We start from the raw sequence: 19,605 nt of genomic DNA on the forward strand, positions 1-19,605 counted from the left end.
CGCTTATTAAGTGCTTATTAAGTTCTTAATAAGTACTTAATGTGTTAGCCGGGTAGAGAATTTCTCCACGAAGTACAATAACCTGTGACAATATATATCAAACATCACTAGTTAAATCCTGTTAACATTGTTTTTTTTCTGAATCCATATAATTTATTATCTACAATTAAAAGACATCCTTTTGCTTTCACATTATATATAAAATCTCTATTAAAATATTTTCCAACAACGATGCATAATAATGAACCGATGGGGATTGGAAATCATCCAATGAAATAATTTAAAACACAATGATTTGTCCATCTTCACCTACGCATTGCAATTTAGGACAGCAATCTGGGTAGTTCCTAGAGAGGTCCATTGGCAAATCTTTACATTCAAAACCGTCCACTACCACCGATTTTGGAGAGCATCTGAAAGTCATTTTTTTTGTTAAACACTGAAAATCTGCAATAAAATTTCAATAGATCTTACGATGCACCAGAGTAGCTCAAGTCCTCGTGGCAGGTCAGACGGATGCATTCACCAACGGTTATACTCTCTCCAATAGACCATGTTACATTGTGTTCAGAATCCCAACACTTTCCCGGGTGATCTATTTGAATTATTGTGCAAAAACAGAAATTTTTAAAGTCGCAAAAAGACTAAATCCGGAAAGAATAGTCGGATTGATCATAAAAATACCTGGATTTTTGTTTGGGAGCGCAATAAATGTAGCCGCTTCGTGTTGAGCCAGAAAGCCGATGCTGACGCAAATGATGATGAGACCACTGAGAGACATAATTTTAAGCGTCAATTCACTTCGAAAATCACAAGAGAACTGAGGCTGATGCTGAGAATCTTATCGGAATTGACCGACAGAGTCAAATGAATTGATAACTCATACCACCAACATTTCAGTGACCGACAAAAGAACGAAGAAAAAAAGCTTACAATGTTAATGTTATAATACGTATTGGTGTTGATTTTAGTTTAGAGATGCGCGATTTTTTTATGGTCATCAACTTTCCTCAGAGACGTAGGAATCCATTAAAAGTGCCAAGAGTGATTTGGGAGACTATCAGGGGAATGTCGTCGTACAAATTAGCATATTGAGTCTGATCGCGTGCATCGTTTTTATTTCTTTCTTTTTTTTTTAAATTCTCCCGAGAGTGGAAAATAGAACAATAAAAAACAAGAAATCCAAATGTATTCTTTAAGTTCTCGTGTCATAACAAATGAGATTAGAATGCAAAATTTTCAGCAACTCTGCGAAATATTTCAACATGTTAAAAAGGAATGAAATATTCACTATTATAAATTTCTAAAGTGTTTCATTTATTTTAGCAGAGTGCCTCAAGTGTAAAATTTGCTTGATGGACAACAATAATAATAAAAAACTAAAACCTTGCCTTGAAGAAATCTGACCATGATATTAGTCAAAAAAGTTTTTATCAAATTTATGCCTTTAAACACGTTCTATCAATTTCAATGATCAATAAAATGTTCAATTTGGTCTGTAAAATGGGTTAGAAATTATTTTAAATTATTGCTTGTTATATCAAGATGAGTTAAAATTCTTAATTTTGTAAAAAAAACAGCGTTCAGCTTTACAAATTGTTAAAATTTGTCAAACTCCAAAATTGCGTTAGTATCATTCATTTAATAAAGTTTTCTAGATCCATGAAAAAACACCACTTTTCAGAGTTTTGCGCAATTTCTTTTCAGTGTTATAGATTCACAAACATGTTAAGTTTGCACTGATTTACATATCAATCACTCAGATTATCGGTGCAGTACAGGTTCATAACCGATTGAAACTAATTCAGACTTATCAAAAATTCTAAGACCTTTTCAACGAGCCTAAATATGACTTCATTACGTTGAGAAATAAAGCTTTCCAGAGCTTTTTTAGTCTTACACCTTGAAAAACTGTTATTAGGAATGATTCAACATAATTTTAGTTTATGCAGACGAAATGCATTTGGGTTACCTCTAAAGTTCAATAAAAGTAAAAAATTGCACTATGTGGTTTTCGGCGATCCAAAAATATACGGCTTTGACAAGAAAGAGAAGGAGTGGGAAAAAATTAAATCCATAAGATCATGTTAATGGTCCTTTTGGGCATAGACTTATAGTGGAGTCCACTAGAGATCCCTAAGCGCTATCTCTAACTGTTTGGCGTCTAGGTATGTCAACAGGCAGATGAATGGAGGGATTAGCAAACATTGTGACATTATTTCTCAATATTTTTTTTATCATTTTATAAAAATATATTAAGAATGTTTGCAAAGCATCTCATGCTTTGCTAAATGCTCGAACTCGTGACATAGACGCTAGGGAAAACTGGGGCACTACTGAACAAGGGGTAGCACTGAATACTGATTTTTATTTCTAAACTACTTGAACTATGATGACTATTTCTTCAGTGGATGAGCATCCCTTTAGTATCTATGCATTCATACAGGCTTCGTCCTATGAAGTCTAATATCTAATTAAAAAATCGCAGTGTTTGGTGCTACCCCGCGTGTTTGATCCTTCCCAAGGATCACATCATGACATCATTTCTTAAAATTGGTTTGATTCGCGCAAAGCAAAGGGTATTATCACGGATAGATAGGCTGAAATTAAGCTCCACTCCACAGTTAACTTTAAATAAATTATACCAAATTTGATGTTTACTTGCATAATTTATAAAAGAGAGATGGCAAAGCGCCCCAGCTTTGCGGAATGCTCGAACTCACGAGATAGAGCTCACCGCGAATTTTTTTTTGCATAATTGTTTGGTAACAAAAGCATTTGAAAATCAAAAAATCGGTACTTAACCGGTTCATTACCGATGAAGACCGATGAAGCTGGGTTCGAAATTGCAATACCTTTCCTAAAAATCCAAATTTAACCAAATCGGTTGAAAAATGAGCCTTTAAAAGTGGTTGACCTATGACCTTCAATAATTCAAAATGGCGAATTTTCCGGTGATAGGTATGTTTGGGCGAAATGTTCGCCTGGACTAGCACTAAAACATATCCAAAAATCATTGAAAAAGCTTGGGCCAATTTTGAGAAAAACCAAAAAACATGGTTTTTGGAGGTGTTAGAGGGGGAGTGGGAAGGGGGATAAACGTCGAGAGATTTTGTTTTTTTATTGGGGGTCATCGAAGAGTGGAAGTCGATATCTCTTATCGTTTAAGCTCCAGAACAGTGACAAGTTGAAAAAAAAGAAGATTATATAACTGCTCTCTCTTTGAGTTCGACCAGTAAAATTGAGCAACATTGTATTATAGGGAAACTTGATTCACTATTGATGTTTAGGCAATTTATGCGCAGTTCATATTTTGCCCTTGGATATACAGAAAATTAATGCAGTTTTTCGGGAAAATTAATTTTGCATCACTGTACTTTTTGTACCTATCACAAATATCTGGGGTAGAATCGCCCACTACATTCTGTAAACCTCGTTTTCCCCTCCTGAAAGAAATATTCCTGAATATTAAGAAATTATAATATTTCCAATTTTTTAAATTCTGTTTTTGACTCAAAAAGTCGAAGTTTAAATGGATCAATAAGAATAAGTGTTAGCACTATGACATACAGGGCTTTGGTTCAAAATAAAAACTTTAGAATAATGTTGAGTAAAGTCTTATCTGAAACAAAAGGATCGTATTTATCTTAAACGTAATGGAATAGTAACTAATAACGAAAGAATCTCATAATTTCACATGAAGTTTATTTTTAAAGCTTTCACTCATTAATAAAATCAATGTAGCTTATAAATTAATTGGTTGATAATAATATCAAATTAGTAATAATACCGTATCGATAATGATTGTGCAGTAAAATGCGTATCATTTGGCTTTCGAAAACACATTAGGCTAATTAATTGCTTCATCAACTAGTCTTTTTATCGCGTATTTAGTGTGATCCCATAGTTATTTAATTTATCCATATAAAATTTAACACAACATATTTATTTTAAATTCGCAATTCAAAAATAATTGATATAATTAAATTATTTTAAATGATTTTTTGAGCTGTAGAGGAGTTATATTTTGAAATGTTAGTTAAATTATAACTATTCAAATCCAGAATGTAAATTATATGTATATTATGATAGTAAATTTTATTATATCCCAAATATTCAAATGGTTTTTTTTAGTTATTGATGTTCTAATAGTCTATTTTAAATCTGAATTGAGATAAATTTTAGTACTTTAACAATATGATTATATTTCAATAATTAAATTTCGGTATAGTCGTCGTAATCTGGATTTCATTATATATTGATGCGTAAAATTAGGATGTCAATTTGCTTGTTTTGCCAATCTGTGGTATTTGTGTACATTAAAATTACCAACTGAAAGGATAAAGCCTCTAAGTCAAACCTAATGGAGTTATGCTACAAAATTTATTTGCATATTTCACTGAGGAATTGCGAAATTGCACAAAGCCCAAAATATTCTGTCCAAAAGAGATTTGTTACCGTGAATATTCTAATTTAGGAAGAAATATTTGATTTAAACTATGCATTACAGAATATTTTTTATACAGAGGATCTCGGGATTATAAAATTTGAGATTAATATGCACCGGATGGGTTTGAGCATGCAAACGCACTAATACATTTTTGCCTATTTATTAGGAGCTAATTTTTGTCAAATTGCTTTTAAAACAGATCTTAATGTAGGTATATATCAAATGAAAAATCATTAATAAAATTATTATGTAATTACGATTACAATAAATTGAAAATTGGTACTTTTGAAAAATCATATGGATTTGTTATTAGTAGGGTCATCTCTACGTCAGCCTTCGCTTATTAAGAGATATGTTAGATAATGCGAAATTATTTTTGCCTCTAACTAAATTGGAACATTCCACAAAATTTTGAAGCTTTGTCACCACACTGATATGAAAATGCATTTTCATATCTTTATTATGCATCTAAACTTTACATTCTTGCACAGCAGTTCTTTTCTCTAGAAAATTTAACCATTTCAAGATCTTGGAATGCATAGTCAGTAAATATAGAATAAAATGCTGTAAGCTTATGTGCAATCCATGCCAATACAGGCAGTGAGGTACCCTTTATGGTCGCAGATGTTTTTGAATTTTAAATATGTTAAAAGACAAGAAAAAAAATCAACATTTTTTTGTTTGCCCAAAAAATCCTTACCTGAGATATGGCTTCTTGCACTTTACTTTTCAATTTCGAATTATGATAAATATTTTAAATATTTTGATCAGTGGTATGTGGCGTCGTGGGCGTCGTGATCGAGGATAATTTAGCCCATTTGCTTAAAGTTGGGAAACATACAGGAAAAAATTTATCGACATTGGAAGAGAGTTAAGATAAAGTCTAGAATTGCTGAAAAGGGATAAAACGGAACACCAGGTAGCCCAGAGAGTAGAACAGTAATTTAGCGGGAGCGGATTGATTGAAGAACTTGTTTCTGAAGAAGTGAAATATTGAGGACTGGATATTATTGATGGACTCCCAATAGATGACGTCGCAGTGCATCTTTTTCGGAGACCTTTTATAAAGCAGAGCCGTAGCATAGTGGGGTTCAAACAGTGCAGGGCCTGCATTCCGGTGACGCCCCTCTGAATCGGTACACAGGAAAAGAAATGTATTCTTCTAGAAACCCGAAATTACATTATTTTTGTAAAGATTTCAGTAGAATTTACAGTTAGATTTTTGTATAAAAAAACACGAAATTGAAAATGTGCTATCAGAATTATTTGTACAAAATGGCCATTTGGTCCAGTACAATAAACAAATAATCAATAAATCAAGTTCGAGTCTCGCTCAGTGTTAAAGATTAAAACGTCTGAAGGGACACTTTTCACATAATAGGGGAAGACTTTCAGGTTACGTATACACTCTGACTTCGAACGTTTCATATTTTTTCCCATAGTCCATTAATGAATCTGACATTTTTTCAGGAAATGTGGACTTAACTCTGTTATTACACTTGCACATTAAAATTTTAATATGATTCACATTAATTGTTGCTGGTGAGAGTCCAAATGTGTAATTTGTGAGTTTGAATCATTTTATATTCAAAATTTGATCTATTTGTTGATAAAAAGGTAGACTTGACCCGCAAAATTTGATATGAATTGATTTATAGCATTAATGCGATTTTCTCTTTAATTTTTTAATGTGAAAAATATTTATGCTTTAGGTAAAACTTATTTTTGCAGCCCAAGTCCACTTCTTTATCAATAAATAGAAAAACCTCAAATATTAAGTGACTCAAAGACACAAATAACACATTTGAACGCTCACAAGCGACAATTAATGTGAATCACATTAAAATTTTAATGTGCAAGTGTGATAACGCCGTAAGACTAGCTACTAAAATGTGCCATTGATAGATCATATTCATTAAAGAAATATGGGAATGAAGTGATCAAAGCTAGAGTATGTGCAGAGCGTGAAAGATTTTCCTCTACGTTGTAAACTGTATTAAATTTATAAAGTGAATATTCAAAATAGCCATAATTCGATAACTCAAAATAAATAAATATAAATAGTTTCGCTCTGTTTCAGATTATATAATACTTCAGATTGCCTTCAAGGCTTTTCGTAACAGCCTTCTGATATTTTTTTTTTAAATTTAAAAATACTTAAAATTCTCGAAAACCTTTCTCATAAAATTTTATTTTATGCTGTTGATAACGTATATGTAAAACCCAAAAACATCTGAGAATACGAAGGTGAGAATTTAATTTTGTTCGCCTGAATTGGCATAGATTGCGCTATAATATTGTACTGGAAGAGAATTCTCCAAAACAAAATATTTCCCAAAAAGATAGCGTAATACAGAATTTTACGTAATAAGTCGCTGAACAGTGGTTATTGCTAGATGACAGTAAGAGCTTTTCTAAATGTGTGTCCCTAATGAAAAACAAATCATTTGGATTTATGTTGGCTGTTTGGCATCTTTGGCATCGAAAGTTGTAGCAATATTAAACTAACAGCCAAAGAAGAGACAAATATTTTAAATTCTTGTCGTTTTTTTTCTTTTCTTTTCCCGAATTTTGGGAAATTGCAAGACAAGATACTTCGAGGGAATTTATTTAACATGAAAAGAAAAGTTTTATTGGTAAACTTTTTTTTCTCCATCAAAACCCTCGACATTGGAGCAATTGATGATGAAAATTGGTAACTTGTTGAGGGATTAGGGATTTCTCGGATAAATTTGCGTATGTTTTGTATGGAAAAAAAAACAAAGAGAGATGGGAAAATCTGATAAGAGAAGCAAAGACAAGACAATATAATCAGTTTTCCGATCCATGAACTTTTTTGGCGCTAAACTTTGCTCTGTCAAAATTTCAACATATTTCCGATGAAAGTTTATGTTACATTTGCGACATGTTTGATGATTTTGGTGCTCTTTGAATGCTTTTTTGAAGGTGAAATTTCAAAACTGGTCACTAAAACAAATATACACACTGTGTTTCTATTTCATATACATGAAATTGTAGCACTAAAAATGCGCAATTATTCCTGAAATTTGAGCGACTAGTCAATTAAAGCCATTGAAACGTAATTCCCGTATTGAAAATATATTTTCCGTATAGTTTTTATGTCATTACATGTTAATTGGTAACAGAAGTATCATTTTTGAAATCTGACCTTTTTCAATTTTTATTCATTACTCTGATATTTATTATTACACACTCTTTGAGTGCTAGAATCCTTTTGTAATTCAATGAAAAACTACCAATCGACTTTTGACTCGTAGACTCGTAAATTTGAAAAACAAAATTGTTTAAAAGGGGTTACAGAGGCAAAATAATCAATTTTTATTGGGTAAATCGAAAAATAGAATACAGGGGATGGCTTTCAAGCTTCGCATACACTCTGCCTTCAAACACTTACTATTTTTCATATATTCATTTAATGAACCTGACCTATTTTTTCAGGAATGTGTGACTTAAGGCTAGCTATTAAAATATGCCATAGATAGGTTAGATACATTGGAATATGGGAAAATATTAAAGTGTTTGAAGGTAAAATGTGTGCATGGCTTCAAGCATCTCTCTTGAAGGCCTTCCCCTGCTTTCCCTAATATAGAAAATGTCAGAAAACAATTCGAAGCTTTCAGCATTTTCCTATTAAGACGGAAGCAAAGGATCGCCAATTTGAGCAGTTTTGCAAGCATTCAAATCAACAACACTCGTAAAAATGAAAGGATAAAATTGATCCTTTTGCAAAGGATGGATCAAAGTCACATGTCCTATTATGAGAAATGTGCATTTATATTTCGAAGTTTGATCCATTCTTTTCAAAAGGATCAAATTTGGATCAATTTGATCCTTTTATTTTTACCAGTGAACCAAAACTTTGATATGGTTTTCTACACATGTAATTACTTACGCTTTAGTCGAATTGGTGGGAAAGATAGCAAAAAATAACTTATACACCGATTGAAATAAACTGAGACTCATTCTCTTCTGAAGCTTAACCCTTTAAGGACGATTGGGTCACCGGTCACCCAAAAATGAAATTTTTCCTACGATCTTCTAAAGTTATGCTTTGCTCTAAAAAGTTAGAAAAAGATTTTTTCGGACCCCCAATTTTTGACCTTCTCGTCTTTAAAGGGTTAACTTGAGTATAGTTTTTGAAAAAAAAAACAACAGAAATTTTAAATTTTTTCAATAATATGCATTTTTAGCATTTACAAAATTTGCATTTCCGAATTTTCCGTTTTTTCTGTTTCGTTTAATTGAGTAAGCGGGTTTCACATAGAAATAAAATTTTAATTTGGTCGATTTTTGATTTTTGGACTATAAAATTTCGTAAATTCAGATTTTCGTCTATCTGTTAGAGTAGGCCTTGGCAGATAATTTCACCAAAAAATTTTTCAAAATTGAATCGTTGAGAAATGGTATGATTACGATGATCATATCACATCCTCATTTTTCCGTTGTTACGTTTTTTCTAGCAGTTTCATCTTAAATCCATAAAACTAATATTTTCTTTTAGGATATGAATGTGGCTCGTGCTTAGCAGAAGGATTTTTTTAAAATTTTTTTTTACGATTTTTGGCACAACTTTTTTCAAAAAATATGATAATTTTCAGCCACTTTTTAACATGTTTTATATTATAAAATTAGTCAAAATCAATATTTCTGAAAACCCTTATGTTAAGCACGAGCCAACTATATCTAAAAGAAGTGTGCAAAGTTTCAGAAAGATCGGTTTATGTGTTTTCGAAATATCTTGACAATCAATTTTAAAAATAGTGTTTTGAGAAAAAACGCGGTTAAAATTTTACAACAATATGCGCGCGCGGAAAAAATGCATAACTAACTGTGTTATCACACTTGCACATTAAAATTTAAATATGATTCACATTAATTGTCACTGGTGAGAGTCCAAATGTGTAATTTGTGTGTTTGAATAAATTTATATTCAAAATTTGATCTATTTGTTGATAAAAAGGTAGACATGGCCCGCAAAATTTGATATAAATTGATTTATAGCATTAATGCGAAAAATTAATGCGATTTTCTCTTAAATTTTTTAATGTGAAAAATATTTATGCTTTAGGTAAATTTAAACTTATTTTTGCAGGCCAAGTCCACTTCTTTATCAATAAATAGAAAAACCCCAAATATTAAGTGACTCAAAGGCACAAATAACATATTTGGACGCTCACAAGCGACAATTACTGTGAATCACATTAAAATTTTAATGTGCAAGTGTGATAACGCCGTAATACTGCTCTACCTCCGAGAGTTTTACTCCGATTGACTTGACATTTTCAGAAAATATTCTTTACTTATTATCCTATTCAATAAGCAAATTAAAAAAAATCAATTTTTTGAAGCCTTCAAACCCGCTTACCCCCTTAAGAAATATACTTATGAAAGTTTATATTTTTTTAAGATTGTGTTTGTCGGACAAAAATTACAAGATCAGCATTTCCTGCCAATTTGGAATTGTTTTGACAATGCTGTGAATGTCATATTCATTAATCCGCCATTTTTTTTGTTGAAAAAATAAATGTAAGCAGTTTAAATATGTATACCAAAATGTCATGAAGCTTGGTCGCTCCCTTCTTTAAAAAAAATAATAATTAAGAAATCGTGAGAACAACTCTTTTTTGGCTTCTTAAATCAGGTTCCCCCTTATTGGTTTCTCTGCTTTCTTAGTTCTTACTTGTGTTTTCTTGTTTTGTTTCATGACCTCTCTTAAAAATGAAAATATTATTTTTTATATTTATTATTTAATTATTTAATTTTATTCTAAATCAGGGAAACCAAGGGAAAAATAATATTTATCCCTTTTCTATGGACTCAAAACACCTAATAAGTCTTGGGAACTTTGGAAAAATTCCTGAAAAGGACAATGCAAAAATTTTGCATCAATTAAAATTAATAATCTTTCTTGCAAGGAAAATAGTCTTGAAAGAGTGTTAAATTCTTTAACATATTTCTCAGAGCATAAAATGAAAAACTTTGTTGAAATTTAATGAAATACTTTTATTGACAAAACAGATATTTCGCTAGAACAATTTAATTATAGCAGTATACATTAAAACATTTTTCACATTTTATAAATACTTCTTAAATTGTCTCTTTTATTTAATTGGAATGCAATAAAATTTAAATTTTAATGAAAATTCACAGCTCATCAAATTTTTATTGATTTAAAAATAAAAATGAAGAACTAAAATTGATTTTAATTATTATTGTTGCACTATATGGTGCAAATTGAATTGAATAAATTTTAAAATGTGCATTGAGAAAAAAATTGAAAGAATTATATAGCCGATATCATATCAAAATATTTCAATGCAGAAATGATTATGCTTTGTGGAGCATATGAAGTTTAGAACACAAGAAGTATTTAAATGAGCCAGGCAGGCAGTTAAATATTTACTTAGGAGGAGAGTGAGCAACAAATCCTGGATAACCTTTGAGTATCATGTACGGTGGTCTTCCAGTAATTGGAGTCAAGTATCTTTCACCTGAATCACGCCTGAGCTTTTTATCCTTGTCCAATTTATCCAGGTCCACAACTTCATCATCCACTAAGTTATCCTTCTCATCAGTCAATTGCTGTATGATGGACTCAAATGTGGGTCTAAGACTGGGATTTTCCAACCAACAGGACATCATGAGCTCGTAGAGAGTGTCGGAGCAGTTGGAAGGTTTTTCCATCCTCGAGCCACTCATTAAGTACACAAGGAGCTGGTCATTCTGAACAGTAGGATAGGGGATGCAACCCAGTGTGATGATTTCGTAGAGAAGAACCCCAAATGACCAGACATCAGATTCTGTGGAGTAGACTTGACGACTGAGGGCCTCTAGAGCCATCCATTTGATGGGAACTCTTCCATTACCCTGTTTCGTGTACAATCCGTCTTCGTAGATATCTCGGCTAAGTCCAAAGTCGGCAATTTTGGCTATATTTTCGTGATTTACGAGAATATTTCGTGCTGCAAGATCTCGATGAACCACCTTGTTGAGAGCCAAGAACTTCATTCCCTCAGCCACCTGAAGGCCTATGTCCAGAAGCGACTTCATGGTCAAGTGGGTTTCATCTACCATCACAAAATCATCAGCACAGTCCTCGGAATAGGTGCGATTCTCCACAGCATTGATATGAACAGAGCAAAAGTCTCCAGTTTCAGAAGTCAGAGAGATGTTCACCTTCTTATTAGTTCCTCCAATATCTTTGCCGTTTAGGTTTATGAAGCTATCACTAAATTTACTCCAGCGAGCTTGCTGACTCTTGTGGGCTCTCCATTCGCATCTCAGGTAGTTCAGGAGACTACCCTGAGAACAGTACTCAGTTATCAGGAGCATAGTATCCTTCTTGTTTGTGCAGTGACCCAAGATACTCACAATATTGCGGTGTTTGGGGACAGACTTCATGATATTAATCTCCAGGATGAATTTTCTGATATCTTCACTTGTTGGTGTTTTTTTGAGCTTTTTAACCGCCACTGCCATTTCCACATATTCATCCTCGAGAATGCCTTTATATACAGTTCCAAAATGTCCTTGACCAATTTCCTGGAGGACCGTAACTTTTTCTCGGTCAACTTCAAATTCATCATCAATGTAGGGAGTGTCTTTTGCAGCTTCGTCCTCTTCAACTGTCCTATACCGCCTCATTTCGATTCTTGGGGAACCATTTCGTTCATGCTGGAGCATTTGTACTTCAACTTTGGAATTGTCAATGCGAAATCTCCATACTACAACAGAGATTATACCGAAGATAGTAACTGTTGCAAGTATAATGTATAAAGTTATGCTGCCTAGGCTGGTACTTTCATTAGTGGCACTAAACCTTCTCTCAATAGTAGTGTAAGATCGCTTTCCATTTGCGAAGGCCGCCTCAACTGTGGCTTCGTAAATCAATCCTGTGATCTTGAGTCCTTTGAATTCGGCCTCTGTTTTATCGCCATCGACGTCCATCACTATCGAAAAAGGAGCTTTGTGGTCTAAATTACGAATGGTTACTGTATAGTGATGAGGCAGCGGCAGTTGAGGTTTCTGCCAGCTGATTGTTATATCGTATTTTTCTTTGTCTATCCTTTTATCCTCAGCCTCAACATGTGTTGGTTGCAACGGGGCACATATTTCAAGAATATCTTCGTGCTTGGTCAACATTTCCCAACACTGTGGCGTGACAAAGATCTGCCAATCAAAATCATTCTTGGGCTCTTCTGTAGAATGCATGAAGCTCCTTACGGCAATTTTGTATTCTCGGCCAAACTCTAGGTCTCCAATTCTGAAGTCATAGTTAGAACTCACCGTGAAATCAACAAAGAAGGGTACTTCATGAAGATCACCCATGATGTTATCATGCCATGAGATGGCGTAGTAACAGGTTTGATCTTCAGATGGTGTCCATTGTACAACAGCATACAAACAGGACTTGCAATGCTCGGTTATTTGATAATGGTAGACTTTGATATTTTTGGGATTCTGGACCTGACCATTACTCTTGAGAGTAGCCGTGGATATTCCATTGAAATAAAATTCTTCATTAATATAGTACATGTCTCCTTTGAAACCGAATCCAGTGATATTGTAGTTTGTTCCGGGTTTTACAAAGTAAATGTAGCCTACGGGAGAAGTGGCCAAGAAGGTAATCTTATGGCTACCATCACTTACTGTAAATTGAATTACCATGAATTCTGGATATCTTGGTTTTGTTACATCCGTCATCACTATCAGAGTGGTATCATCCCGGCAAATCAATTCGATATCGTAGGTATTGTTCTGCCTCATCAACAGGCGATTTTTCCTGGCCAATTCATCCTCTTTGGAGGCAACGGCAAGCATACTGCAGTTGTCGTAGCATTCATCAATTTTGTTATTCGAATTTTTGGCACTAGCCAAACAAAAATGTACACATTCCAATCCTCTAGCATCCAATTCTTTGGAGGTCATCACAGTCTCGATAGAATTGAAAATTTTTGCATTACAACTCACGAAAAGTCCCATCAGCAGGAGAAATATTCTCGGGGATACTCCAGATTTCACCAAAATATTCATCATTACACTTTCTAAACAAAAAACTGCAAAATCACAAGAGACTTCTCAACTTTTTGAGACTCAAGAGAAAACTGATGGACGTTTCTATGAAACCTTTTCTTTGTCCTTCCTCACCAGCTTTGGACAACTACACTCTCACAGAGGTTCTCTTAATTGCAGAAATTTCCCAAAAAAAAATCAACATTGCCTTGTCCTAATCCTTTGCCAACACAACTGCAAGAAACGGAAAAAATGTCTCAATGTTAGTGACTTGGTTGCCTTCAAGGCGGATAAACTACCTGGATACCTAATTGTTTACCAAGTTCCATAACAAATTTCTTCCCAAACTTTCTTCCATCCTATTCCTTCTCATCCCACGAGATCACCAAATGTCTTAACTTTACTTTTAAGTGTGTCACTTAAAATTCAATTCCCAAGAATAATTTAGAAATATTCTATTACTCTCTGATTAGAAACACTCCACACTTAGCAAAATCTCAAGAAATGGACAAATGATGGAAATATTCTATACATTTTGATACAATTTTATTGTGTCAAATTTTAAATGAATTTCAAGGAAGGAGGTGAATGTTGCTATTATCTTAATTATGTCCCCACAAATGTGTTCTGGGACCAACAACTGCGGAATGAATATAGGAAGAGAAACTGAGTTTATATCAAAACTACAGACTCGTGCAATAAATTATAACGCATACCCCAAAAGTATCCTTTATATTTTTATTACAAGAGATAAGGGGTGGCAAAGCATCCCAGGCTTTGCGAAATGTTGGAACTCGTAACTTAGATGCTATATCTCAAAACTACTTTCGCATCGTTTATCGGTACTCAACCGATTTGAGTTGATTCATAAATCACTCAATAGATTCCACAAAATAGTTTGAAGAGTATTAAAAATTATATTCGAACAAAAATTACTTATCGGTAAATAACTGGTTCATTACCGGTTCACAACGGATTTGAACCGACTCATAAATCACTCAAAATATTTCACAAAATACACTTCAAGAGTAATTTAATTCAATTTCGTATAAAAATTATTTATCGCTTATGAACCGGTTCATTACTGATTCAAAACCGATTGAAACTGGTTCAGTTTTGTCGGAAATTCCAAGACCTTTCCAAGGATGACCCCATTCGCTTGATAAATGCGTTCTGTAGTCTCTTTTTAGCCTTTGACCTTGAAAAACCGTTATTAGGAATGATTCAACGGCATTTTTGTCTAAAAGCCTCTACACACTAGGAGAAATTTCTTTAAAAAATGCCTTTTTTAAAGAAATTTACCCTAGCTTTGTAAGCAGAAACGTTAGAATTTTTTAAAAAGGCAATTTTTGACGAAAATTGCTTCTAGTGTGTAGACACCATAAGTACGAAATGTCCGCCTAGGTAATCTCTAAAACAAATCTAAAAATGAAAAAAATGGCACTATGCGTTTTCGAGCAATCCCAAAAAACATGATTTTGATGGGGAAGGGGAGGGGTGGGGGAAAAGAGGGTATGTTAACGATCCTTGGGTCGACTTATGGGGGGTCCCCCGGAGGTCCCAAGTCGCTATCTCTTACCGTTTGGCCACTAGAGCTAGCGACAGTCGGACGAACAAACAGCGTGACGGCATTATTTCTCAAAAATCGTCTGAAACGTGAAGATTAGTTGCACACAGAAAAATGGAAAATTCTTAAACAGAAACACCCAGGAATTTAATTTAAAATCCCATCCTATAAATGCCAATGCCCTAATCCTAAATCCTTGATCATTTAGTTTTAACTGTAATTTGCAATCTCAAGACATTTTTCATTTTTCAGCTAATGCTGAACTCAAACTCCCGATCTCTTAACGTGAAAGAGGTAGGGATTATATAGGCAATGGACGCCATTAAAGACAAAAACCTCGTAGATTGAAACAAACATCCAAATTCTACCAAAATCGTGTTTGGTTTTTCTCGAAAACGGCTCCTATGATTTCTTTCGTTTTTTGATATGGTTTAGATGTGGTCCAGGCGCACATTCCGTCCAAACATAAATCGCCATCTCGAATATTTGAAGATAAAGTTTTTACTACTTTGAGAGTCTATTTTTCAACCGATTTGGATAAATTTGGATTTTTTAGAAAGGTCTTGAAAATTCCTATCCGATTGCATCGGTCGCAATCGGTAATCAATCGGATATGTACCCGCAAATGATCAATCTTTTTTTCCGTCCGTAAACTTGTTATCCATCTAGGGGCGAAACGGTAAGAGATACGATCTTCGGAAGACGCTGTGACATAAAATTCTTTAATTTTCGGAAGTTAAACTTTAAACGGTCTTGAAATCAGTAATGAACCGGTTAAATACCCGAGAATGACTTATCTTTTTCTTGTTTACATTTTTTGTTTGTCCATATGCTTGTAATTCATCACAGAACATTCTATGATCATTTATTTACCATGATTTTGAAATGCTTTTGTGATTTATGAAACAATTTTATCTCTAGTAAGATCAGTAAGCACCAGAAGAGCATGCGAAAAATTAATTCACAGAGAACTCTATCTCGTGAATCTAAGTATTCTGCAAAGCTGAGACACTTTGCCATCTCTATAATATGCTTTTACGTCATTTAACGCAAATAATAAAAAAAACAACAACAATTTTTTAGTGGATATAAAGACTTAATGAAAATCGATTTAGGGTAAGTGTGAAAAATTTCGGCATAGTTGCATGCAAGCGTCAAAGTCTCAAGTTTGAAATGTAATCTTTTAAATTCAAATAGATTTTTTTAATTCTTTCTCCTGAAAGAGTGTTGCTTGGAACCTTGTAAAGAGTTTACCGTCTTTATTTACTATAAAATCATTCTTAATACATTTTAAAATGAATTAAAATATAGACATAGCTTTGGTGCCCTATTTCAGCCACCTTCATTCTCATAGTTACTTGCCCTTCGGGAATTCTTCCAATATATTTTTCACGTCATCTCGTTTGTCGAAGCTACATTTTTTGTTATTCTTTTGCATTGTATAATCTCTAGAGTACGTAAAATCGAAAAGTTCATGGAAATTCGAGGAACAAAGAAGGTGGCCGAAATTGCAAGCTGGCCGGAATTTGGCACACTTACCTTACGCCCTGTGTTACTGGTTAAATGATTTTTTTTGGTATTATTAAACTAGCGTTTAATAATTCGTGTATCGAAGAGCATTGTTTGTAACTGAAGTGCGTAGCTATTTCTTTCACTTATCTGTTGGATACAAAGTAACTTGTTTGGTGGATGGATTTCTCTTGGACGAGGAAACGAACACTTTGTTCGGCTTTTGCTGCTATTTTGCACGACACAGCGGGATTTCGGATATGAATTTTGAGTATGAGTGCTAAATACAGACTCTTAACACACTCAACTTTTACGGCAGTTTTCATAGAATTTCACGGTAAAAGTGTGATATATAGAAGTGCAACATAATGCTACAGATGGAGAATGTAGTGGTTGGTGAAATTTACCTTCATTCTTGGTCACCTTGGGTAGACACAAAATAGGAATGAAAGGACGTAGGAGGACATTAGGCGGAATTAAGGTGGTTTGCTCTTAGATTTGATGAGGAGGAAAATGGTCAAATGAAAGGTGGTTTGGTGTATAAGAACCATAATATGAATTTGTGGGGTTACTGTACTGAATTTCCTCCGAAAATGTGGCACCAGCATGGGTTTGAACACAAAATACAGCATATATTTATTAAAATGTGTCCTAGAATAGCACTTAATTGCTTTTAATTGTGAAATCAGGATTTACACAAGGATAATTTTCACACCACTTTTTCAACCCTCGTCTCATGGTACATTTCCCATTTGTCTCCATAGTACAAAATTGGAAGAAAAACCTCAGATGTTTGCTGTTTCTGGTACTAAAACTATACCTCCTGCTCTCAATCCTGACTCACCCAACACATTCTCACCTAGAGAGATAAAATTGAGATAAATTATGGCTGTATATGAAGTGGAGAGAATGGATGAAAAAGTTAGAAAATGTGGGTGGATATGATACTACATTTTACCATGGGAATATCTCCCTCTTCATAAAATTGTCTCGTCTCTATTTTCAGTGGCAATAACACTTCATTTCTAATGACTATCATAAGCTCCACTTCAGAATGACATGGTTGTATCTCAAAACACTGGGGAATTTGGAGTATCTGGAGGAGTGTGTAAAAATAGGAATTATTGCATACATTGCAAGAAATCCCTTCACAAAGAGACACACCATTTCACCCCACAGATCCTGATTATCCCCATACATTGTTGCCCTCAATGGATTCCTTTTCGTTATAGGATACTCTCTGCACCCTCTGCACCATGCCTTTTTTTTGTTGTATAGCTGAACCAAACCCACTAGACAATCTTCATTGAGTGCACATAGAAACACCATGTTGTACTACCCTTGGAGCCTCTATTATTTGCCGGAAAAAATCGTTATTTTCTCAGTTTAGCTCGCAATTCTTGTGGATTACCAACACAATGTTGAGTTGTTGGGAGAAAAGGAGGAGAAATATTCTGAAATTGCGGTAACAGTGAAATAATGCGAAAGAAATAGAAATGAAAGAGAAAATAAATAAACAAATTCTTTAAAATACATAGTGTAATTCTTTCTTAAATTGAGAGATTTTTAGATTTAAATAATCTGAAGCAAAGATTGCAAAAAAATTTGAATTTCTTGACTTCAGATATTTAATCAGGGTTATCTATTACAAGAGCTCCAAAAAAGGGTATTTCAAAACCTGGCTTTTTGAAACTGAGTACTCAATAGGTTCGTTAAAATGGCAAATAATATATATACATAAGAATTCAGTTTAAAGATTATCCATAATAATAAAGACAATGTTAAGTCGAAGTCATCTTATGATATTTAAGATTCTGAAGGTATCCACTTATAAGTAGATGGGGAGGGGACTTACCCGAATCAATCTGGTAAAAATGTGAAATTTGGTTTAATTGTATTGCTAAATTTTCGTATGATATTAAAATTACTTCCTATTTCGGATTATGAAACTTTCAGAAACTGAGCTAAACATCTAGTTTGAAACCCGTGTTTTTTTTTTTTAGAGATCCGTCTTAGTGAGGACATATCGTATTTACGACTTTACGGTTTACGCAAAGTTTTTTTCAATTCGCAAATTGTTTTTAGATTTACCGGTTTATAAACGACTTGATTCGATTTGAACCGTTTGACAAATCTCTCAAAAGATCGCACAAATTAGCTTAGGAATATTACAATTGAACTTCGTATAAAAATACTGATCGGTTCATAATTGATTTGAACTGGTTCAGACTTGTCAAAATTTATAAGATATTTTTAACGAACCTGAGCATGATTTCATTGGCCTTGTAAAAGCGTACCTTTAGGAATGATTCACTGCTATTGTCGTACACATACAAAAAACCGTTTTAGAAAACATCTAGATCATATCCGAAAATGAAAATAAATCGCTCGAAAGATTTTTTAAGCAATACTTAAACCAGGGCCTCTCGACATCCATTTTGCTTGCGTTTTTGCATAGAGGTACTGAAGACTGATGGTAAGTTTTTTCCTAGAGAGAATTGATTTATCAGTTTGATATATTTTAAAATTGTGCATTAAAAGCTATCTAAAAAATATATATTTCAAAATGTTCGCCGAAATAATACAAGAACAACGAGCAAATTTGTTTAGGGGAAACTGGGGCACCACCAAACACGGGGTAGCATAAAACACTGCGATTTTTTAATAGGATATTCGACTTTAGAGGACAAGACTTATAGAAATTTTTAGGCATTATAGGGATGCTTGTCCACTGAAGAAATAGTCGAGACAGTCCAAATAGTTTAGAAATAAAAATTAGTGTTTGGTGCTACCCCATGTTTAGTGGTGCCCCAGTTTCCCCTAAGTTGTGGTGCAATATCTGCAAAATTTTTACAAGGAAAAGTAAAAAATAGCTTCACTTTTTATTAGGCTTGATGGGCCCCTGCCTAAAACACATGGTTTTTCGAGTAAACATTATTATTAAGTGCATCGAGGCTTTAAAAAATTAAGTATGTTTTGCCCAAAAACGGGCTACGTCAATGGCAAGTGGACTTTCTGACATTAAATCTCCTGCTCCACATGGGGC

General features: G+C 33.7%; 2 protein-coding genes across 5 annotated transcripts; both read right to left on the reverse strand.

Moving 5' to 3' along the window:
* Nucleotides 1-130: 130 nt before the first annotated feature.
* Nucleotides 131-831, reverse strand: LOC129800016 (uncharacterized). The gene is made up of 3 exons (XM_055844365.1): nucleotides 685-831; nucleotides 475-595; nucleotides 131-413 (listed from the first exon to the last, which is right to left on the reverse strand). The coding sequence occupies exons 1-3, from the start codon at nucleotides 779-781 to the stop codon at nucleotides 281-283; spliced, it is 351 nt and encodes a 116-aa protein (XP_055700340.1). The 5' UTR covers nucleotides 782-831; the 3' UTR covers nucleotides 131-280.
* Nucleotides 832-10,449: 9,618 nt separating this feature from the next.
* On the reverse strand, nucleotides 10,450-14,164 carry LOC129799990 (tyrosine-protein kinase receptor torso-like). 4 transcript variants are annotated; one of them, XM_055844329.1, is made up of 3 exons: nucleotides 13,783-14,164; nucleotides 13,136-13,717; nucleotides 10,450-13,071 (listed from the first exon to the last, which is right to left on the reverse strand). In XM_055844329.1, exon 3 carries the CDS (start codon nucleotides 13,004-13,006, stop codon nucleotides 10,871-10,873), a length of 2,136 nt encoding a protein of 711 aa, XP_055700304.1. In that variant the 5' UTR covers nucleotides 13,007-13,071; nucleotides 13,136-13,717; nucleotides 13,783-14,164; the 3' UTR covers nucleotides 10,450-10,870. The 4 variants fall into 4 exon arrangements, with proteins under 4 accessions (XP_055700304.1, XP_055700303.1, XP_055700302.1 ...); XM_055844328.1 differs by having other exon boundaries at nucleotides 10,450-13,717; nucleotides 13,803-14,164; XM_055844327.1 differs by having other exon boundaries at nucleotides 10,450-13,717; nucleotides 13,791-14,164.
* Between the last annotated feature and the right edge of the window lie 5,441 nt (nucleotides 14,165-19,605).

This window comes from Phlebotomus papatasi, chromosome 1, assembly GCF_024763615.1.
Source record: "Phlebotomus papatasi isolate M1 chromosome 1, Ppap_2.1, whole genome shotgun sequence".
In the NCBI taxonomy this organism is placed as follows: Eukaryota; Metazoa; Arthropoda; class Insecta; order Diptera; family Psychodidae; genus Phlebotomus; species Phlebotomus papatasi.